The sequence below is a fragment of the Bemisia tabaci genome, chromosome 4 (genome assembly GCF_918797505.1).
Source record: "Bemisia tabaci chromosome 4, PGI_BMITA_v3".
NCBI lineage: Eukaryota > Metazoa > Arthropoda > Insecta > Hemiptera > Aleyrodidae > Bemisia > Bemisia tabaci.
This window is the reverse complement of record NC_092796.1, coordinates 315,796-338,802: the sequence shown is the minus strand read 5'-3', so window position 1 is coordinate 338,802 and position 23,007 is coordinate 315,796. Positions and strand designations below refer to the sequence as shown.

General features: G+C 40.6%; 2 protein-coding genes across 2 annotated transcripts in view; one reads left to right on the top strand and one right to left on the bottom strand.

The window, feature by feature from the left end:
* LOC109031279 (uncharacterized) overlaps positions 1–23,007 on the bottom strand; it is a 137,259-nt gene that overhangs the window by 6,245 nt on the left and 108,007 nt on the right. The window lies entirely within an intron of this gene.
* On the top strand, positions 14,078–19,055 carry LOC109031281 (uncharacterized). The gene is made up of 3 exons (XM_072299106.1): positions 14,078–14,303; positions 15,158–15,363; positions 18,861–19,055. The coding sequence occupies exons 1-3, from the start codon at positions 14,237–14,239 to the stop codon at positions 18,972–18,974; spliced, it is 387 nt and encodes a 128-aa protein (XP_072155207.1). The 5' UTR covers positions 14,078–14,236; the 3' UTR covers positions 18,975–19,055.

Below are 23,007 nucleotides of genomic sequence, written 5' to 3'. Positions count from 1 at the left end.
AATAATCGTATTCAAGAAACTAAGGAATTAAACTATGGAGTCAATTTCTTTTTAATAATATAACGAATTTACTACCGGTGATTTAGCTATTATAGCCCCAGAATACTTTTAAAGCGCCTTTGCGTTCCAGAATCTCGACGGAATTTTTTTTTTTTTTTTTTTTTGCTTAAACGATTCAAGAAACATTGTAGTTAAAAATATAAAGATTTTTCGATTTGGACGTATGAAAAATGTTTAACTCGTTCAGGCACACCGTGTATTGTATGGAGTACTGCTGTTATTCGACCGTTGTCTTCAGGTCAAAATTCTTACAAAGAAGCCCCTTGCAAGAGGCAAATTTTTTGTAATTTCTCCCAGTTTTTTCAGCGTTAGGTATATAAATGAATTGTTTGTCAAATTTTGAGGTCAATTATATTTAATTGTAATTTATACTTTCTTTTTTTCCCCTTCATTTTATTTTTCGTATCGAGGAGTCGAGGTTTTGTTGATTTCTTCGGATTTCGATTACTGTAACTTCTCTTCTATTCGGCCGATTTTTATGAATGAGGTCTCTTTTTATTTGTGTTTTAACGGAGAGTAAGGAAAAAATTGCTAAATACATGCGAAACAATTTTTTTTGAAAATTGGATGAATCCTAGCGTGACGGTGAAATGGTTAATGAAGCGTGAGTAATTGGGGTACGGGTATCGGCCGCGTTGGGACCCAAGGCCCATTGTTCTTCGTGACGCCGACGCAGTGATCAGGAGCGTGGGGACGAGAGGGCTTAGTGGACTCCTGTATGAGCCACGTTTAGCAAATGGTCTAATGAGTCTCGAGGCTCATCACAGATTGCACTTACCACTATCCTGGTGGCCCCGGCTATCAGAGCAAGGAGTACCAACTTTTGAAAAGGATAACAGTGTTGTGGAGATATGTCAAAGCAACGTTGTGAACAAAACGGAGTGAGTGAAATTCTCATTCAAGGAGTGCCGAACTGGTCAGCCATCCTCGAATCAGTTCGCTTGCTTCCGCTTATATATGCATATTTTAAATCAGCGCGCCCCATTCTAAGGTTTTTTTAAAAAAAACCAAGAAACGTAGACTCTTGGTATTCATTACACATAAACTAGCGAGCCCCAGAATGAGAAACAAATTTTAATCATTATTATTGACGGATTAGTAAACTTTTTACACGCTTTGGAAAATCTCAGAAGTTCGCGGTAGTCACTTTTCGGTAAGGAACTAGGGGACTCGGTTATTGTATCGAGGGGGGGGGTCGAAACGATCGCAAAGGCGGTATACTACAGTAAAGCAGGGGGAACCGTCTTGAAAGTGAAACGAATGCCCCACATGAAGGTGTACATTCCGTCTGAGTGAATGTTCCCTGCAAGTGAACCTTCTCTAAACAATTGTTAGGCAAGGCTGTATGAGAGACAAGGAAAGAGAAGAAACCTTCACGGAAAAAAAGTATTCTCTCCTGAGATTCAACTTTTCTTTCCGGAGAGATCACTATTCTATCCGGAGGGACAACTATTCTCTCGGGAGAGAAAACTATTCTCACGGGAGAGAAAACTATTCTCACGGGAGAGAAAACTTTTCTCCCTCTCTAGAGCAATCTAGTCCAAACTGTGGGTCAAAAACATAAATGGCTTAAACATGGCACAATGGCTTGGTGGTCAAAGTAAGATAAATTAAACCACTTACATACTATTATTCAGGTTACTTTAGATAGATTTTCATCGAAAACAAAACCGATTTTCTTAAACTAATTGATGAAATTGCGTTCCTTAAAAAATGCCCTGCATGCGCGCACTGCAATCCCTGCTTAAGCGAAAAGAAGAAGATAATGAATAACATAGGCGTAGCCAGGTCATTTTGCTGGGGGGGGGGGGGGGGGGGCTCCCCCGGAAAATTTTTGAAATTGTAACTCTATTTGAGCGCATCTCGAGGCACTTGTGGCGCTAATCTTCCTTCAATTTCTGCCTAAAAATCATCCAGTATTATGCATTTTAAGGTTAAGATACTTTGAAATTGTTGCATTCAACAGGTTATTCTATTTACCTATAGGCATCCTCTCACGGGCTACAGCGACAGAGACTTTCCGTTGAAGGTGTTTTTGCACCATCTAGAATTTCTGGGGGGGGGCAGATGATACTATTTCCAATTCTAGGGGGGCCAGGCCCCCCTGGCCCCCTCTTCCTACGCCTCTGATGAATAACCAGGTCAGCAGGGTAGAATGATTCAATTAGTGTGTAATTCAATTTCATAGAGCCTCACTATTCATTCCCGCACTCGCATTGACAAATTTTAACAATACGTATATTATTTGAATCATTCTCTTCGAAGTGGCAGCGCTGTGCGGGACTTTTTTCAGCTGCAGTCACCGCGAGATGAGGTTCCTGTTCAACGCGGAAAAGCCAATGCAGCTTCTGCTGGGTCCTAAGATTCATAACTTAACCCACCCCCTTCAACGTCAAATTTTGCTGGTAATGTGGTGTTGCCAAAATTCATCTAGAGCTCTCTAAATTCACGATACTCATTGACAGCGATTGAAGAGAGCATGCGGTAAGCACGTTTTCTTCGATATTTAAATTATCTATATGAAGTTAATTTAATCCTTCTGGTTAAATAGAAATAACACTGTATTTTAAAAAATGAAGTAACACGAAAGACCGGCCAGTGCGCGAAATTGGACGTCTAACAGTAAGAGTTTCACATCTATCTCACTAAAGAGCAGTATCACTATCTCAGGAAAAATGGCACCCTTTTCTGTCAACATCAAATATTTGTTTCTTATTAGTGTCACGTCAAGGAAGCACGTAAAACTTAGACTCTGATTCATATTGGTGTTTTTCCTGACACAAGACAAATACCCCATTTTTAAAATGTCAAGTGCATATAAAATAGTTTTTAATCCTCTGCAAAAATTCTACAATCTTTTGGATGCTTATAGGTACAGACAATTCTACAGAAACCAATGAACTTGCTCCGTACATTTTCTTGCTCACTGGGCTTCCACATTCATGTCAGATTGGCGCTAAGAGGCCCGGATATTTGCGGATTGCATACTCTCTAAATAGAAGGCATTTCACGTTTTCTAAAAAAAGAATGGTTCATTCAATGCTACGACCTCACTTCTGTTCTAGTCCCCACCGTCATTCTATTCAAGGGCAATTAAAATATTAAAATAGCCCTCAAATTAGGGATGCCACACATAGTATGTACTTACTTTAAATTGAAAATTAAAATACATGTCTAAAGATTAATTAGCAGGTTCTAGAATTTTTTCTAAGAAACAGCAACTCAATCTATGATTTTTTATACACCGGATAGGCAGTCTCCATCGGCGGAGCTAAGATATTTTCGGGAGAGGGGGAGGGGGCAAAAAAAATGAACGTCTGAAATGTTCCGCTCCCCAGGCGGCAATCGATGACGTTTGGTATAAAAGCATGTTTGCCAAAATTTGGGTCAATTTCAACCATTTTAAATGGTGCCAAAGGTCAATTTTGTGATGAAATTATGATATTTAGGTTTAGACCTCGATTTCGTACAAAAAACTACGTACGAGAAGTGTATCTCAAGTTGTAGAAGATGAAATTTTACGCTAGGAAGACGTCTTTGTAAACGATAAAAATCATATTGAACTAGAAAAACTCACCTCGGAATTTAAAAAATGCAACCTCCTGCCTTTCACATTTGGCCGCCATCTTTGATTTGGAGCGCCCCCTTTGACTGGGGGGCCTTGTGGAGTTCATTTATGAAATCTACGACCAAAATTAAATGGTGTATGATACCTCACATGAGGCAGAATGAGCATTTTAAAATACCGATTTCCCGGACCTCCTTATTACGTCCGCCATTTTCAACTTAAGTACTTTGAGGGGTGTTCCGCGGTCGGACCATTTTTAACTTTTAGGAAGTCGTTCAGGGGGACCTACTGATGACGATTACTTAGGGAAAGTTTGTTACGCATTTTTACCCGGTCAAACCGCACTTCTCCCTTACTATTAAAGCACGATCCTGCTTCTCGAACCGTACACTTTTTGGAGGATTGTGCAAAATAGTTGTAACTTTTTTTGAAACTGAGGAAGTTCTGATGACATTTGCATCCTCAACACTTGCCTACAGTTCATTTATACTCTGTTTCGACTTATTTTCGTAAAAAATGAGTCTTTTAAACCGCTACTTTGTATGACCTCGGATATTCTGAGGACCAAAAAATACCAAGTTCAAAACCGCTGACACCGCAAGTTTGAATAATCATATCAAACACAGTGCGGCCGGCGCGCACGGCGCACAGTAGCGCCTTACAAGACCGCAGGATACTTCATGCATTGCACGTACGGCACGGTGCGCGTGACGCGTAGTATAGCGCCTTACAAGTCTGCAGGATACTTCATACATTGCGCGCATACCACGGTGCGCGCTCAAGCCGTTGAAAAGTTGTATTTTCTTGGTGTCGAACCTACCCCGAAGTACTCAATTTCCGAATAAAGCACACCGCCAGGCTCGGGATTCCTTTTTGTGGATGAAAAAAAAAAATATTAGTATTAAAGTTTAGTATTATATTAGTATAAAAACATATGAGCAGTGAACACACGGTAAATTTTTAAAAAAGGCATATCAGAAATCAAGAAACTAAAAAATCGTCAGTTTCAATCCATTTTTAGGATTCAAAACATGTTGTAAATTCTAGTCCAAAATTACTGAAAGTAAAAAAATTACATATGAAAAATGGAAACACATAGGTACATAGGTACAAACTGCCGTGCTGAGGAAAAACGCCGTATGAACATTCGAAAGTCGCCAAATTTCCTTCGATACAATGTTTATTTTTGAGAAAAGTTATGAATATTTTTCTATGAAATTTTCAGGTAATGTGTATTAAAGTGCGAAAAAAATTCTATGAAAAATTGGAAGAAAAATATTTGTAAGTTCTTGATTTCTGATATGCATGTTTTAAAACTTTACTGCATGTTCACTGCTCATATGTTTTTATACTAATATAATACTAATGTTTAATACTTATATTTTTTTTCATCCACGGGAAGGAACCCAGAGCCTCTCCGGTAATTTTTTTCTTTAATATACAGCGCAGGGGTGGGGGCAGCATAATTAAGTGCCTAGGTACCCCTTCGTCCGTAATCGCCACCGCTGAAATTCTCTGGTCCGCAAACTCCACCGGCCCTGTTCCGCCTTTCCGCAATCGCCACCATCAAAATATAAGAATCCGCAAACACCACTGGATTCTTAGAATCCGCAAACGCCACCGCACCGAGTCAATGGAAGAGGTCGGACAAAATTTGGAAACTTTAAAAGCTTAAACTCCGTTTATACAAAACTTTGAGGTTTTCTATAGGTTTCCTCGTGGAATTTTGTTCAGAGACACCCTTTAAACTTTGAAATTTGCCAAATTAAAACATCAACATTTGCAGTTTAAGTTAAATAGTTCATGAGCGACCTCTTTAATTGACTCGATTCATTGTGCGGCGTGTGGACAAATGGTTGACGTGGTGTACGCTAGAGCTTTTCTGTTTGACATTTGGTATCCCTTCATACTCAGCAATTTCTCTTCTGTGTCAAATCTATCATCACATGAGGCGAGTGACAAATTACAGAGCCAGCAAGACTCCCCCGCAGTTCTGTAACGGGCGGGATTTCACCACCGAAAGTTCAAAACTTGGTGACGATTTGGGAGTGCACTTTGAATGAAACATGAGCTGTACTAATACGCTCCTCGGATAATTTTACCTCCATCAAATAGGTGTGAAGAGAACCTGAGCAGCGGCATTATCCGCTTATTACACTCAGAAGTAAGCGTTAAGATGCAGACCTTCGGGGAAGTCACGGGGTGAATTTTTTTAATTATATACCTATAGTATTTGTATATTTATTAGAAGCAATTGCAGAAATTTGAATAATAAAAAATTCAAGATTCGCTGCAAAATTGTGATTTGGAGTCAAACATAATTTATACAATTAGTCTGTTGCAAACCTCAGCTAGAGCAAAAAGAAGAGTTGCTCTTCATAGAGAATGGCTCAAAAATCATGATGAGCGCATCGGAGGGGGGGGGGGGGGTCTGAAATATACGCTTCGATTCGATTAAAAAACTCTTTGTAGAGCCGTATACGTGGTCGCTCCTTAAGCGAACCCTTTTTCTCAGGAAGCACCATTTGTATTAAAGTGTGCCTGAGGGATGAGGTTTAAGTACATCCTTGATAAAGCATAATGATAAGAGCAAATTTAACAAAATTCCGGTGAAAATCAACAGTATAACATTGGAAATAGACTCTTATACTAAACCGATCTGCCTCAACAAAAAATTGAAGACTCAGAAAAAGAAAAAAATCTCAGGGTTTGCGAATTTTAAGGTAGGTTTGTAGCAGTGGCGTGGCGTCCATAGGTTCGCAGTGTTCGCCGAACACCCTAAAATATTTTGAAACAATTAATAAATTATGGCTAAGAATGTAGGAAGCAATACAGAATACAGAATAGTAGATCCCAAATAAGTATCGGGCGCTTGGCTTCCGACATCGGCATGTGGCGCGGCGGAGAGAGAAAATCCTGTGACGCGTGGTCCGCACCGGCTACCGAACCTGGATGATCTGCGTACGCGTACGGTGAGGAGAGAGAACCTGGGTGCAATGATGAGGGGGCAAAGGGTACACGAGAGAGGAGAGGCACATGCGCGCGGCGCAGAGCGGAGCGTGAGCATTGGGTTCGGAGACGAGTGCGGACCGCGCTCGCGGAGGGAACACAGCAAAGAGAAAAGGGAGGGGAAAAGAACGAGAGAGGAGAGCCGCTTATCAGTCCAGCTGTTTCCTATAGCAGTGGTCCGCAGGGGTTTGCGAACCGCCGAATTTCCTCTATGCCGCGATTCGCTCTCCGCTTCCCCCCCCCCCCCCCCCCCCTGCGCCTGCGGGCCGCATCTCCCAGTTTCCCAGTCTCCCTCTTCCACCTCTCTCTGCAGGTGCGTGTTGCGAAAATACGTTATCATTTAACAAAATAAATTACAGGAAAACGATCAGTAAAAAGAACAAAATTTCAATGACAATTTACCGGCACAATTTTCACCAGAAAGGGTTAAAATCGTGTTCTTGCGGCTTCATTTTTTAAAAAGTTTCCGGGGGAGGCCCCCGAACCCCCCTTTAAGGAAGGGGAGTGAACCTTTCTGAGCCCCCCCCCCCCCCCCGTCCTAAAGTTAACACTCCTACCGAACGCCTACCGGATATAGTCACGCCACGCCACTGGTGTAACTATCCTTTAAAGCTTGTGACAATCATTTTTGAAGAGATAAAACATGGTTCTGTAGTGGTAGCCAAGCACCATCCAATGAGAGGTGAGCGCAAGACGCACTTCTCCCGATGGATGGTGATTGGCTACCACCGCAGATATATTTTCGAAGCTATTCTCTAAGTACTGGAGATTCTTAAAAATTACTCTATATTTGATGTTTTTCTAAGGACCTCCCTAAACCTTCAATCACAATGTGAATGTGATTAAAATGGCATCGGGACTCTACGGAAAAAGAACCGTTTGAGTAACGACTATACAGTGGCGATTTTGCCGGTTGGCGACACTATTTTTCCCCATTTATATCCATTGAAACTATCTAATACATGTGAGGCAAGCTACCTCACCAATAATCGATTTTTTTTAGTACATTCACATTGAGAAAAAACAGTGTTGCCATCTGTCAAGAATCGCCACTGCGCCTTTGAACACGGCTCGGAGGCTGCGTAATTTGCAAAGTGCATCTTATATTACTTTCATCCTCCCGATTATACTGGTGATATCTCATTTCGGAGACACTCTTCGCAGTCATCAGACAATTTGGTCATTTTCATCCTGGCTTGATTTTGTATTCAAAAGTTTTATGCTTTGCGTAAACAATCTATGGATTACCGGAATTAAAATACAGACAAAAAAGTGCTATGAAGAATGTGATAAGATAACAAAGATAAGTGTTTGGCCAAAGATAAGTTCGATCGCAAATTTTTAAACTTCACGAAGGCGTTCTCCTAGGTATCAGATTTTTCCATTTTCTCTTCAGAGATGTCATTTTAATTGGATAACTTCTGCGAAAAAGTGTGCTTTAAAAAGGAAGCTCCAAGAAAGCGCCTGTCTCGGTTAATATTGTTATCATTAAAGACTCTGGAAAGTTTTCACCGTAATTAAAAACAAGCACGGTTCGAAAAAACGAAATGAAACGAAACAAAATAGAGTTCAACGAAGTTAAGAATATTACCTCCACACCACAAATGGTATTATCAAATGTCGCATGTTCGAGCATGTTTAGTTACATTATAAGTATTTCAATTAGCAATTTAGGAAAATTTGCTCCGAATCAGTTTTTCATGAAATAATTTCATTTTTAAAAAAGATGTAGGTTGCCAAGCTCAAAAGTTTTGGTATGAATTTTGTAGTTAAGGTGAAAACTTAGAATAAGGAAATGAATGAAGGCACACCCACATTGCTTATATAAAACGGGCTGCGATGCCCGAATGCCCCCTATTTTACATTTTTGGAGATGTATAGGATTGCGCGAATTTTTCTGGTACTGAATTCTCACATGTTTGCTCGAATATTCAGTATTCAACGAGGAAGCGTTAATCTGGCAACCTTGGTAGTTTTTGGTAAAAAAACTACATCGCGGAAGACTGTTCATTCCCTCCTCACTTACGGGCATGTTTCTCTTCGATGGATAGCTCTCGCAGCACGAATGGCCCAGAGAGCTTCATAGACACTTGAAAGTGAACTAGGGGCCTGCGGTAGGGTGTGCCTTATTTTTGAGTTTTGCGAAAATCAAGTTGGTCAACCCCTAAAAAGTTTCTATGTAGTCTCTAAATGAACCCCCTAAAAGGAAAAAATTTTAAAAAAATTTTAACCCGTGCCTCAAAGGGCCTAAAGGGCCTAAACCCAAAATTCAAAAATTTTGGCAAGCGACACATCAATTCTGAAGGAAAATGGCAAGTTACGGCCCTTTTAGGGCAGAAATTTCGTCCGTTTTGCCGTATCTTGAAGCGTAAGGTCACAAACGGCCCAATGACGACGTGAGGCTATGGGCTGGCGGGGCGCGCCGCGGCCGGCCCGCCGCTGAGCGTGCGCGCGCGGCAGGGTTGCGTATCGCCGCTTTACACCGGCGTAGAGGAACGAACGGTGGGGTGGGAGGGGGATATCCAGTGGAAAAGCATCCACATTTTCTATCCATAATGAAAATGCATTATACTTTTTCAATATAGATGAGGAAATATGAGCCATACAAGGAAGTGATGAAAAGAGTGACAAATACATATATAGTTTGTACGGTTAGGAGTGTAAGTGGGGAAAATTTGCCATAACTACAGAACAGCCCTGAAAATCTCCGGGAAATAAAAGCTGCTATTGATGAGAGGTTTGCATGAGAGGTTTAATTAAGGACTAATTAAAAAGATAGGTGCGATGTTGTCGAATCGTAAGCCCTTTACGCGATCAAAAGCGATTAGTGTAAATTTAATTGGAAAAGTTTAAGAAAAATTTGATGAAAGAAAATTGCCCCAAATTCTGGAAGTGCTTAAAGTGTTTTTCTATTATGTGAAGTTTTCGCACATTAATGTCAATGGCGGTGCGTCAAAAACCTCTGATCTTGTAATTCCAATATGGAATGAAAAATGTAGAATCCCTGTGATACATAGTGTCCATGTTTTTAAAAATGTTTACATTTTTATGAGGAGTGGAGGCGCGTATCAAAAAATGCTAGCCGTCGATCGCTGGTTCAAGAGAATTTGGAGACTGATTTTACGGCAAAAATCGACGTGTTATTCGACATTGCTTTATGCAATACTCTAGATATCATGGAAAATGAAGAGGATAAAGCATGTTTAATTCTTCAACGAAAACCTGGATGAGAATGCATAATATCCACAGTGAAGGATACTATCCTTGCAGCAGAGGTGAGGAGAGCAGACAAGAAGAAAGCTCGCGCCCAGGAGAGAGTTTCTCGACAGGAAAAATTCACGCTCGCTAATGAGTCCCGCCAAACGGAAGAAAATAGGTTTTTTCATTTCATATGAAATTACTGAAGGTTTGATACTTTTAATATAACAATTCCCATATAGAAAAAAAACCCTAGCGTAACATTACTGTAACCTTGCCGTGGAAATGAGGTAAGGCTACCGGAAATGTTACCGCGGCAACGTTTCCGGCAATCCTGGATGCTTACGCGTCGGCAGCGTTGCCGTAACGGTACGGCACGAGATCGGCAACCTGACGGCAAGGTATTGGTAACCTTGCCGTTCGAGCAACCATTTCCTCGGCAACGTTGCCGACCCCTTTCCTAAGAAGTTACTGGAAAAAAAACCTTCTTAGACCAATGCAATGGTGCATTGACTTAAGAGTCCTGGTTGCTTAAAAGCGGCGACAAGAAACATGCTTCTTGGATCTAGCATCCGAAAGTTGTTGAACCAAGAAACCTGGTTTCTTAATTTAAAATTCCATCGTTTCTTGGATCAAGATTTCTGTTTTCTTAGATCAGGATTTCCAAAAATTGATCAGGAGCGCACTCTACTTGTGAAGAGTACATGTTTTCTGTTCACACATCATCAACTATTTAGTGATTTATTCAGTACATACAAGTATTACACAAGTTAATTAGAGAGACAAGGAGACATATATTAGACAATTTGACTTACCAATGGAGAGATGTTGCGGCGTAAAATCTCGAGCGGACCTGTGGAGATTCGAACCCACGGCGCGCGGCGACTGGATTCACAGCCGAGCGCTCTACCAACTGAGCTATAGCTGCTGATGAAGAGTGAGGTCGAAATATCCCTACAAACCCTTCTAGGAGCGACTAGTAGTTATGCAGCTTGTTCTTCGTCCTTACTACTTCATTCAGAGCACTTAAACCTTTTCGAAACTAAAACTTTCTAAGTTTCATCCGTAAAGTTATTTTTCAGCCCTCGTATTTTGTCCTTTAAAATACCTAGAAAGTATGAATTATATAAAGCTACTGTACCGAGATTTCAACAGGTTCAATCCTGTCGCGTGACGTCACAGCATTATAGATGAAATTTCAGGTTTTAGGGGGTATTTATCGACGAATTTTCTTGAAACTTTCTGACCGGGGGTACTTTTCGACGGGAAACTCGAATTTTTGGTCAGATTTTCAAAATTTCAAAATCCATGATGGCGGCCGTGGCCTAAAATGCTAAGTCGGCTCCTGTTCGCTCGATTTTCGTGAAACTCGGTTTCCGGGGTACTTTTCGACGGGAAACTCGTATTTTTGGTCAGATTTTCAAAATTTCAAAATCCAAGATGGCGGCCGTGGCCTAAAATGCTAAGTCGGCTCCTGTTCGCTCGATTTTCGTGAAACTCGCTTTCCGGGGGTACTTTTCGACGGGAAACTCGAATTTTTGGTCAGATTTTCAAAATTTCAAAATCCAAGATGGCGGCCGTGGCCTAAAATGCTAAGTCAGCTCCTGTTCGCTCGATTTTCGTGAAACTTGGTATCCGGGGATACTTTTCGACGAGAAGCTCGAATGTTTGGTCAGATTTTCAAAATTTCAAAATCCAAAATGGCGGCCGTGGCCTAAAATGCTAAGTCAGCTCCTGTTCGCTCGATTTTCGTGTAACTCGGTATTCGGGGGTATTTTTCAAAGGGGAACTCGAATTTCAGGTCAGATTTTCAAAATTTCAAAATCCAAGATGGCGGCCGTGGCCAAAGATAACATTTTCGCCACTATTCATCACTTCGTTCTCACAGTAATTCTTTAAATGTGGACTCATACATCTTAAGTTAAGAAAAGCTGAACTATTAAACCGAACCCTCCTCCCCTCCAAGTGATTATTTACGAAACGTAAAGGGTTGATTCAAGAAATCTGAAAGCTTGATTCAAGAAACCTGAAAACTTCATTCAAGAACCCTGAGGCTCTTGGAAGGAGTTAAGAGTTAATCTTGAGTTAAGATTCAGAACTCTTCTTTTAAGAAACCAAGTTTCTTGCATTTAGAGCCCGGGTGCTGGCATCTTAATCCAAGAGTCCGTTTTCTTAACTCAAGTGTCAAGTCTCTTGGTTCAATGCAAAATCCGCTTGGATCAAGAGAAAAATTTCCAAGAGTGCACAAAATCTTATTTTAAGATTTCATTTTTTTTTCCAGTGGTTTCCGCATGAGTGCCACTATAACTTTGAGGTAGCCTTGCCGCGAGTGCCATTATCGCGCCAATGACTTTAGCCGGTAACGTTGCGCGGACGTTTCCACGAAAATGCCGATGCATCGATTGCCCTTTGCCCCTGGCGCGTAAAGGTTGCCGTAACGTTAGATATAAAAGGGTTCTGAGAAACTTTGCCACGGTAACCTTACGTTAGCCTTGATTGGAGAAACACTTCAAAAGGGACTCCGCAGTAACTTTACCGTAACCTTTTGACGGAAAGCAAGACGGGAATGCTTACCGGTGAATCGTTGCAGAACCCTTTCTCCAGAAAGGCAGCGGCGAGCATTTAGCCGGTAACGTTGCGTCGACGTTTCCGAAGGATGTTCCATACAATGGTTGCCCTTTGCCCTTGGCGCGTCAAGGTTGCCGTAAGGTAAGGTAGCAAAGGGTTAGCGGAAACACTGTCATGGAACGCTTACATCAACGTTAAATTGGAAATGCTTGTAATAAGGTGTTCATGGTAAGGCTTCCATAACCCTATGACGGAAAGGTTTGCTAATTTAATTTCGCGGAAAGGTTACGGTAACGTTTCCTTAAAAGCTCTTCAGCAATTACTTCTGCGTCAAGGTTAAGGAAACCATTCTGTAAGCTTGTCGCGGAATGGTGGGTCTTCCACACATTTCGCGAGAACGTTGCGGAAAGGTTTCGTCAACCTATTTGCGGCAACGCTATCGCGGATGGTATGCGGCAAGGTTCATGACAACGTTGCCGTAAGGCTAGGTTCTATATGGGAAACAAAAAAAAAAAAAATTAAATATCATCCGAGTTTCTGAATCATTTCAGTGAGGATACACATTTCCCCATTAATTATGGTGAAAACTGGAGCAGGAAGTCAAGAATGCTGACACGCAGTCCGACAGCATTCCTATGTAGGCGCTAATATGCGTTTCACGCCAACTGACCGACTGCATTGCGTTTGGCGCAATGCGAGAAGTATTCATGCAGTCTTGGAGGCGCTGATATGGGTTATACGCCGACCGCAGTGTGTTTCGCGCAGTTATTCCAATTCGCTTTAGAATAATCGCGGCATCGAATAATAGAGCTTAAAAGGTCCATGCTGTGTTTCGACGCCGTATGAGCATTCCAACGTTGCCTCGTTCCTCCCGATTGAATATTTTTTTCGAGAAAAGTTAGGAAAGTTCTTTATACCCGCCACAACTATTCAGTCTTTTCACTTGATTTTTCATCAGAATGTAAGACATCGATGAAAAACTAACCTACACACTAGTGTGAGCATAAAAATGCGTTTATTTCCCAACTGTTTACTATTTTGCTTAACTTCTGTCTTAAATTAACTTCATTTTAAATTCGCGCATTTCTGTAGCAGATTTTAAAGTTCCTATTCGCGCAATCCTCATATATTGTCTTAGACCTTTCGCCTAATCCTGGATTACCGATAAAACGAATCCATTTTGCAAAAGCCAAAGTCGCGTTTTATATTAAAAATGGGATTCAAACAAAGGAAGACATCTCTAGCTTTTATTTCAACTAGTTTTATCTGCTTTACTTAAAAAATCTAATCTTTTCAATAATTTTAATGAACAGTCTTTAAATAACTGGCGCCCATTGTAGTGCACAGCTCATTCAATTATCTCCCGAACTGTTAAAAATATACGTGAGGAAAAACTAATCTATTTAATGTGCCTCGTGTGTATTTAAATAATTAGACGACTAAGAGATTCTTCGTTGCTCTCAGTGTAATCCGGTCTTATGATTCTTTTGTCAACCGGTGATAACACAATGACCAAGTGTTATCACGCGCGAGTAATGAGTTTTTTTAATGGCACCTTCCTCATTCATACACACAAAAAATTGCTGACGGAAAATTTGGATAAAACCACAAACATTTTGAACCTTCTAGATTGTTCAGTCTCTTTTTATTGCGCAATAAAATCGTGATACGACATCGCGGAATGAATCATCGTTTCATTGTTATGAATGAAGCATTGGAGTACCTCGCGATTCACATAAGTAAATGGTCAACTCATGGTCATGTGTGCTACGTTTCTGTGACTAGGTCTTATATTTGCAGTTTATTTTAGCTCGTGAAACCTTAACGTTCAAAATGCTGCAGTTTGATTGTAGACTGCAACTCTTCGCAGCCATTTGTTTCGTCGCTGTCCTTAGCTCCGGTAAGGCATAAACCCTGACTGGGGATTGCATTGCATTCTATATAATAGGGTAGAAAGTGATGAATTTCAGCTCTTTGGAAACAAGAATTAAGTCAATATATTATCATTAAATTAATTTTTCCACTTAATTGGTTTTGTTAATTAAAGTATATCATTATCACTCTCATTCCAGGTGACAATAATAATAAATTAAATGTGTAATTTCAAGATTAGAACCGAAAACGCAAAATTTTAAGTGCATGCTTTAATTACTATAAAGAATCAAGTGGCAATTTAGCGTTGGCGTTTAGGAGAAAGGAACCAAGCCACCTCAATTACTGCCAATTTAACTTGGCAATTTATTTTTTTTACAAGAGAACGTTTGTTTGGATTCCCTCGGAATTTGACTCCCTTTTTGTGGAAAATTTACCGAGATATGCACAACAATCCGTTGATGTTGTGGACCGCAAACGAAGTAATCATAATGTTATACCAGTTAACGAAATTTATATACGTATATTAGTGATCTACATGCTAAATTATTGAGCCAACAGGCATAAATGTTTGAAATTATGTTGCAATGGCACCGAATGTCATGAAATGGATATTATGTTTGTCTGAAAATAGGTCAAGAATCAATGAAATTACAATTTTACCTCCAAAATATTTAAAAAAACGTAAATTTAAATTTAAGTATTCTTGTATTGAAGACTTATCAACGGTATTGACGAGAATGAGCTGATCAATCGATAAAGTCTGAGTTTGAAACATTTTCCCCGAGCCTTAGTTGTATTGAAATCATTATGCAGCATACCAGGTACGAGAAAAAAAAAGTTACCATTGAAACCATTTGTTCGTTTGATGCACCATTACAGTCAAGTGCGATGGATCTGATAAAGAGAGTGCGGCTAACTCTCCATCTCAAACACACGCTGAACCAGCTCAATCTGGAGCTCAGTCTCAAAGCAATGGAACTGAGCCACTTTTTTTAGGAGAAATACACTCTGAAGCTAGAATGATGAATGGAAGTATCGAAACACTAGCCAACGGATCACTCCTGGTGAAGACAGTTACAATGGATGTAAGTCCTGACTTTATATTATTTATTCCTCCAAAAGAGACATTTTTCAGCGAGCCGAGGGTAAGATTACTTAATTTATGGCTGCAAATTGTTTGACCAATATTTGAATACCTTTTCCTGCCGTTTCACATTTCTCGAGGCAACGAATGGGCCTGTTGCACCAATTTTCTTTATTGCTTTTATCGAAAGAACTAAGGCTCCTGATGTCACAGAAATTTTCCCGAAGTTTTTTGATCACCGGAAACCCCCAAAAAATCAACTTAGAAACGCCTCAAAATTCGGATTTTAAAACCGTCACTTTAACGCGGTAACGGATCCGCCATACTTGTGACGTCAGATGGTTCGACAGACCTGGTCTCTTCATCACTTACAATGTATTTTCCCATAGGGAATTGGCAGCCACTTTTCAAATGCAAATATCGAGTCAATCTATGATTTTTTGAACAAAATGAAATTCAGAAATGGATTCCTCGTACGTTTAAATGGTTGGAACCCTCATTAGATAAATAAGAACCGATGGGATAAACCCCATTTTTCAGGAAGACTGTAGTCAATGGGCGATTGTTCACATCTGCTTAGTGATAACAGACATTGACACTAGCTCAATATTTAGCCATTTTCATGAGTTTTTACTTTTTTGTCACTATTTGGAGGTAAGTTTCTTTTGTAAATCAATTGTTCAGTGCCTTAGGATCATGTTAAAAGCTGTAACGGTACACATTGTTACTTTATTAACTCGGAACACACTCCGGCAGTCCAACGCTCAAACCTGAATGTAGCGAGTCAGTTGTTATTTCTTAATATTTCACCCTTCAATGTTTCACCGAAGACCCCAAAATGATAGTATCAATTATTGATGATAAAAAAAAAAAAAAAAAAAAAAAAAAAAAAAAAAAAAACTTATCTTTGACAATATTGATGAGATGAGGAGACCGGTATGTTTTAGATGGAGGCAAGGAAAGTAGACGTAGGATCCTTCTTCGGTTACCAGACTTATCGATACATTTTTCTGTATAGTATTACATTAAAAACACACAGGACTTTAAAGTGGGTAACATAAGTTTATAAAACTTGGAAATGTTCTGAATGATATTGAGATATTTGTTGAAGAGTTAAGAATGATTTACCTACACTGAGAGAACATCCTTGATTTGAGCGTTGGACTGCCGGAGTATGTTCTGAACTAATAAGTAACAATGTGTACCGTTACAGCTTTTAACATGATCCTAAGGCACTGAACAATTGATTTACAAGAGAAACTTACCTCTAAATAGTGACAAAAAAGTAAAAACTCATGAAAATGGCTAAATATTGTTCTAGTGTCCAGGGCGGCACCCGATTCCCTCCCGAGATTCCCTCCCGGATCCGATTCCCTCCCGCTAATGACCGCTGCCCAAGTCCGTTTCGCGATTCTCTCCCGCTAATGACCTTTAATAAAATGAAGCGGCAACGTCGCATTAATCATTCAACTTACCATTTCCAGAGGGAGGCGCTGTTTCCTGTGAGTGTTTCAGGAAAATTAGGGTATATTCACAAAATTATGATGATTTGATGAAGAAAGTGGGCTAGGTTGATAGAAAGTTCTCAAAGTCTATTTCATATGCATGCATAAAACAAAATTTGAGAACCCTCTCTCCCTTCTATGACCCTCTTCATGGCTGCCGGATGTTCACAGAAAAACTAAAAGGGGTGTAGAGAGATGCGTCACACAAACAATAAAATCACAGTAGTAAGTCATGTTCATGGCTGCCGGATGTTCACAGAAAAACTACATACAACATGCATATGAACACATACATGTGAAACAGACTTTGAGAACTTTCTATCAACCTAGCCCACTTTCTTCATCAAATCATCATAATTTTCTGAATATACCCTAATTTTCCTGAAACACTCACGGGAAACAGCGCCTCCCTCTGGAAATGGTAAGTTGAATGATTAATGCGACGTTGCCGCTTCATTTTATTAAAGGTCATTAGCGGGAGGGAATCGGAAACGGACTTGGGCAGCGGTCATTAGCGGGAGGGAATCGGATCCGGGAGGGAATCTCGGGAGGGAATCGGGTGCCGCCCAGTGTCCATGTCTGTTATCACCAAGCAGATGTAAATAATCGGGCGCCATCCAATTCCCTCCCCCGATTCCTCCCGAAACCGATTCCCTCCCCCGATTCCCTCCCAAGACCGATTCCCTCATGCGGCCGGAACCGATTTCCGATTCCCTCCCGGCTTTGAAGTAAATTGAAAATATGTGGCAACGTCGCAACAATTGAAGTGTCAATGTCTGTTATCACCAAGCAGATGTAAATAATCGCCCATTGACTACAGTCTTCCTGAAAAATGGGGTTTATCCCATCGGTTCTTATTTATCTAATGAGGGTTCCAACCATTTAAACGTACGAGGAATCCATTTCTGAATTTCATTTTGTTCAAAAAATCATAGATTGACTCGATATTTGCATTTGAAAAGTGGCTGCCGATTCCCTATGGGAAAATACATTGTAAGTGGTGAAGAGACCAGGTCTACGTCGAACCATTTGACGTCACAAGTATGGCGGATCCGTTACCGCGTTAAAAAGGCCGTTTCGAATGGGTCGGTTCCAAAAACAGCTTATTTTGAGTTTGAGAGGTCATATCAAGTGTTTTTAGTAGCGCCATCCTTCTTTTCGTGAAATTTGCCATAGATATCAGGCATCAATTTGCAAAACCCCGCACCTTGCAACAGGCCCATTGCTAAGTTTTCGAGAATCTCGGTTGTAAAGAATTCGGTTTGAGGAAAGAAATTAGGGTTCAAGTCAGGGCTGTCGGCAGAACGCCACAACTCTAATTGGAGCTTGCGTCAAAACAGCACTGTTTGGCTACGGTCTCCTGAATGATTTGCTCAAGCAAAGCCTGGAGCATTTGAGAGCAAGCCTGGTGGCTTTCTGCCGACAGCTCTAATTTCTCTGCTCAAACCTAACTCTCCGTAACTGATTTTCTCGAAAGTAAAGCAATGTACCGAGAAATAATAAACGACTGGAATCAGTGAAAATTTAAGTCAAAGAAATCTATCCATGTATTATTTCAACTATACAGTTTTGGGGCTCTAGACAATGTGGAGCGTATCCTGATTGATTAATGTATTCTTAAGACCTGAATTTAGAAAAATGCAAACGAAATATTCCTGGCACTAACATTTTAAAAAAATTAGAATATTTAAAACTACATAAGATTTCGTGGGTCCGCCGGACCTCTAAATGTTTACCTGATGCAACCAGGATAATGTTTGTTTTTACATCTTTCGGGGAAATATTGTTAAAGTTTTTAGTTAACTCAAACCGCATCTTTATTTGATTAATTTAAAAACCGCGGCTTCCCGAATTGTATGAGCCTTATTTGACAAACTTTTAAAGCTTCAAACGCGATTATCTCACAGTGCCCCCCCCCCCCCCACAATACCGTTTTTCCATAATCACAATAATTTGGTCTCTTGACAAAAGCACTAATTTATTTTCCTTACAGTGTGTTGATGGAGATTGCTCCAAAAGATTAAGCCAGCGGGTTCTTTCTGGTGAGGAAGGTCCGGAGGAAATCGGCGAAATCCCACTTCTTGATCAGCCAGCGGTGAATCGTTAATTGTACTTTGAAACGGCGAGTAATACATTAAAACTAGACTAAGATAATAAAAAAGGAAAACAGTCACATTTGCAACAAAAATCAAGAGTTACACGTGTTTTTAACTTGCATCGTATCAAATTTTCTCCTGCTAATTAACCAAGCATGAACATAGAGCTCATTTTTTTATTACGTATAACTTAAAGAACTCCACGCAGAAACCCATTTATACACATTTTATCCTATTTTAAACTAAATGAGGTCACTTGTTTCCCGCTTTTCAGTGCGTTCAGTCCAATTTTCTCATGAAAAAATGTTAGTTGCCATATGTATTGTACACATTCCTCCAGTGAACGCATTACCAACCCTTTCCGAGACGGTTAATTTTTTCCCGTTCTTAATCCACAACATACAGGTTATTCAAAGTTACGCACCACTGGCCATAACTTTAGTTCTAATTATGATATCGATTTGCGGTTTGTGGCGTCCTTCCTCATATCGAGGGGAAACTTTTTGAGGTACTTTTCAGTTTTTCACCCCCCCAGGGGAGGGGGGCGGGGGGCAACTCAAAAATTTCAAATGGCAACCCCCATCATGTGATACATCGTTAGAAAGAGCATGAAAAAAGAAAATTTTTGGCGCAAACCGGAAGTCGATCTGACCCCCCTGTCAAAAGTTAGGGGGGTCCAAAGGTTACTTAGGGGGTCTGTACCTTCATTTTTTAGAGTAGCTTCGGCGGCTCTTGGACATACCGTTTCTCTTTTCAAAGAGTCCTCGAATACTCCAAGTCTGATACCGAAGTCTTCATAGTGCCCCCGGGCCACCACAGCCCCCCCGTAGAGGGGGGGATGGGCCTGTTACAATGAAACATTGCATTAAAATGCGAAAAGTCACAGAAGAGCTTCAAACTTAGCATCAAATCCGAGTGGAACTTCTTGCCAATGTTAACGCAAAGGCAGCCTGCGACTTTAAAGTGAGTTTTCAAAACTCTTAGCCCCTTGCCCCCCCCTCATTTTTGGTTGCAGAGCGGATAAAAACCGGAAATTCACTACAAATAATGCCCGAAACTAATGTCCAACTTGAGGAGGACCCTTGAAACGTTGCGATCAGTCGGAGCATTGAAATACAAGGACTGCCACCCCCTTAAAGTACGGAAACATCTAAAACACCCCCGCTGCCCCCCTCATTTTTCGTTGCGGAGCGGGTAAAAACCGGAAAATCGCCAGAAATGATGCCCGAAACCACTGTAGAACTTGACAAGAACCCTTGAAACGTTGCGCTCAGTCGGAGAACTGCAACACAGGAACTGCCGCCCACTTTAAGGACGGAAACATCCATAAAACCCCCGCTGCTCCCCTCTTTTTTCGTTGCAGAGCTGGTAAGAACCGGGCATCATTTCTGGCGAATTTCCCGGTTCTTCCGGGGGGGGGGGGGTTCCCGGGGGGCAAGGGGCTAAGAGTTTTGAAAACTCACTTTAAAGTCGCAGGCTGCCTTTGCGTTAACATTGGCAAGAAGTTCCACTCGGATTTGATGCTAAGTTTGAAGCTCTTCTGTGACTTTTCGCATTTTAATGCCATGTTTCATTGTAACAGGCCCATCCCCCCCCTCTACGGGGGGCTGTGGTGGCCCGGGGCACTATGAAGACTTCGGTATCAGACTTGGAGTATTCGAGGACTCTTTGAAAAGAGAAACGGTATGTCCAAGAGCCGCCGAAGCTACTCTAAAAATGAAGGTACGAACCCCCTAAGTAACCTTTGGACCCCCCTAACTTTTGACAGGGGGTCAGATCGACTTCCGGTTTGCGCCAAAAATTTTCTTTTTTCATGCTCTTTCTAACGATGAATCACATGATGGGGGTTGCCATTTGAAATTTTTGAGTTGCCCCCCGCCCCCCCTCCCCCTGGGGGGGTGAAAAACTGAAAATACCTCACAAAGTTTCCCCCTCGATATGAGGAAGGACGCCACAAACCGCAAATCGATATCATAATTAAAACTAAAGTTATGGCCATGGTGCGTAACTTTTGAATAACCCGGTATACATAGTTCACACGCGTAAGCTTCTGAACTTGTGTTATTTTCATTTTTTTTTTTTTTTTTTTTTTTTTTTTTTTTTTTTTTTTGCAATACAGCTGAAAATATGCTTCATTTTTGAGACAGAAAGCTGTGAGCAAACACAACATCTACTTCCTTCGTCCACTGATTGCAATTTTTGAGCACTCGAAGAAATCCAAATTAAGCCTGAGGACGCATGTTAAGTGAGAAATGCATGTCAATTTCTCATGTGACCTTTATAGAAATCACTAAAATTTAGCCTTTATTTTTCTTCTATCTTCTTCCGTTCATTTTCTCATTTGTTTCATTAAACCTTGTCAGTTGATTGGCCTCCAGCGTTATCACTATAATATTGTCAAAACTGCAAACAAAGTCAGCTAGAGACATGATTTTATTGTAACTTACCGCCGGGTTGATTTTGCATATGCCCTCTTACTTGTTGAATTATTTTAATGTTTCTTGATTTTAATAAACATCTATTCTTCTTGAATAAGTCAAAATCATCAAAGTTTTCTTGTTAATGGAACTCCTGACAGAATTGCTTGATTCAGTTTTTGCTCGAGCTCATTTTGGCGAAATATTTGTGGAAATTTCATGGGATCTGATACAATCAACAGGCTCATGAAAAACTAGAGGTTGACAATAAAACAATACCTATAAGGCTCCGGAAAAAGTTGTGACGTATTAGCTGCCCAGGGCAAAAGATGCTTCATCTCATTCTACAGAGATTCAACATTAATATTGATTAACTAGGGGGCTACGCCCCCTGGCCGCTACGCGGCCCAACCCCCCGAAGGCGCTCCGCGCCATCAATGGGCCGCTTCGCGGCCCTATTTTTACCCTCCTATTAGTATTAGTTTTATTTTTCCCCTAAAAAAATTCGATATGAGGTATACTTAATAGAATGAAATAATTTTTGGTTTTGATGAATAAAGAAAAAAAAAATTTTTGAAGTCAAAAGGACGCGTTTTGGAATGACTGCTTGATGAAATATTACAGTAAAACAACGATCTGTTTAAATCGGATAATTATTAAGTATCTCTGGAGGCGGGGATCGAACCCACACCTTGATCAATGTGGACACTTCCGACGTCGTAGACGACTCGGCCACCGCTCGTCTTGAAGTAATCGGCGGAAATCTTGTGTAGATAAGTGTAGAGCTGATGCGCAGGCTACCCAGCTACTGCGCAACCTCCTCGACCACTGCGCATCCTCCCGCGCATAGCGGCAGCAGTCCCGGAGCATTCTGTAAAGTTACTCACTTTTATAACGTGATTTTGAAAAAACCTGGGTCCTATTTCCAAAATCTAATTAGAGCGGGCACATCTAGGGCCAATTACCTGACGATCTACGCAAAAATCATGGAAATCGGCCCGGTAGAACGCTCAAACGAACTATGACAAAAAGTATAAATTTACATTGTTCTTATGGGAGAATTCGCAACTTTACCACGTAATATAAAAAAACCTGGGCCATATTTTGAAAATCTGAAAAGAGTTGGCTAATCTAGAGACAATTGCCCGTCGATTGCCGCAAAAATCATGAAAATCGGCCCGGTAGAACGCTGGAACTAAGCGTCAACCAGTTTCGTAAAATAGAGGTCTCGAGCTTATAGTATAGATAAAGTAGCATGAGAGAGTATTTTACGCAACTCTTGAGACGAAAAACGAGCAAATTATCATACCCACGTTCGTGAACAAATAATTATCAAACCCAAGTTCCCAATTATCAAAACCAAAGTTTCAACCAACAAGTGGTCGGAGTTTGCATTTCCAGAATAGTTCTAAGGGAAATCTTTTGAACATTCTAATTTGCTATGCTTAAGCATACAATTTCCAGATTACAATGCAATTTTTCCCAACAGAATGAATGAAACGCTTCAAAACTTACACAACACGGCTAAGAGTTTATTTTTTTCGAAAACTCTAAGCCAGATTTCAAAAAATTATGATACGATTTGTTTCAATCAGTGAATTCCACTATTCCAGGTGATTAAATTTGA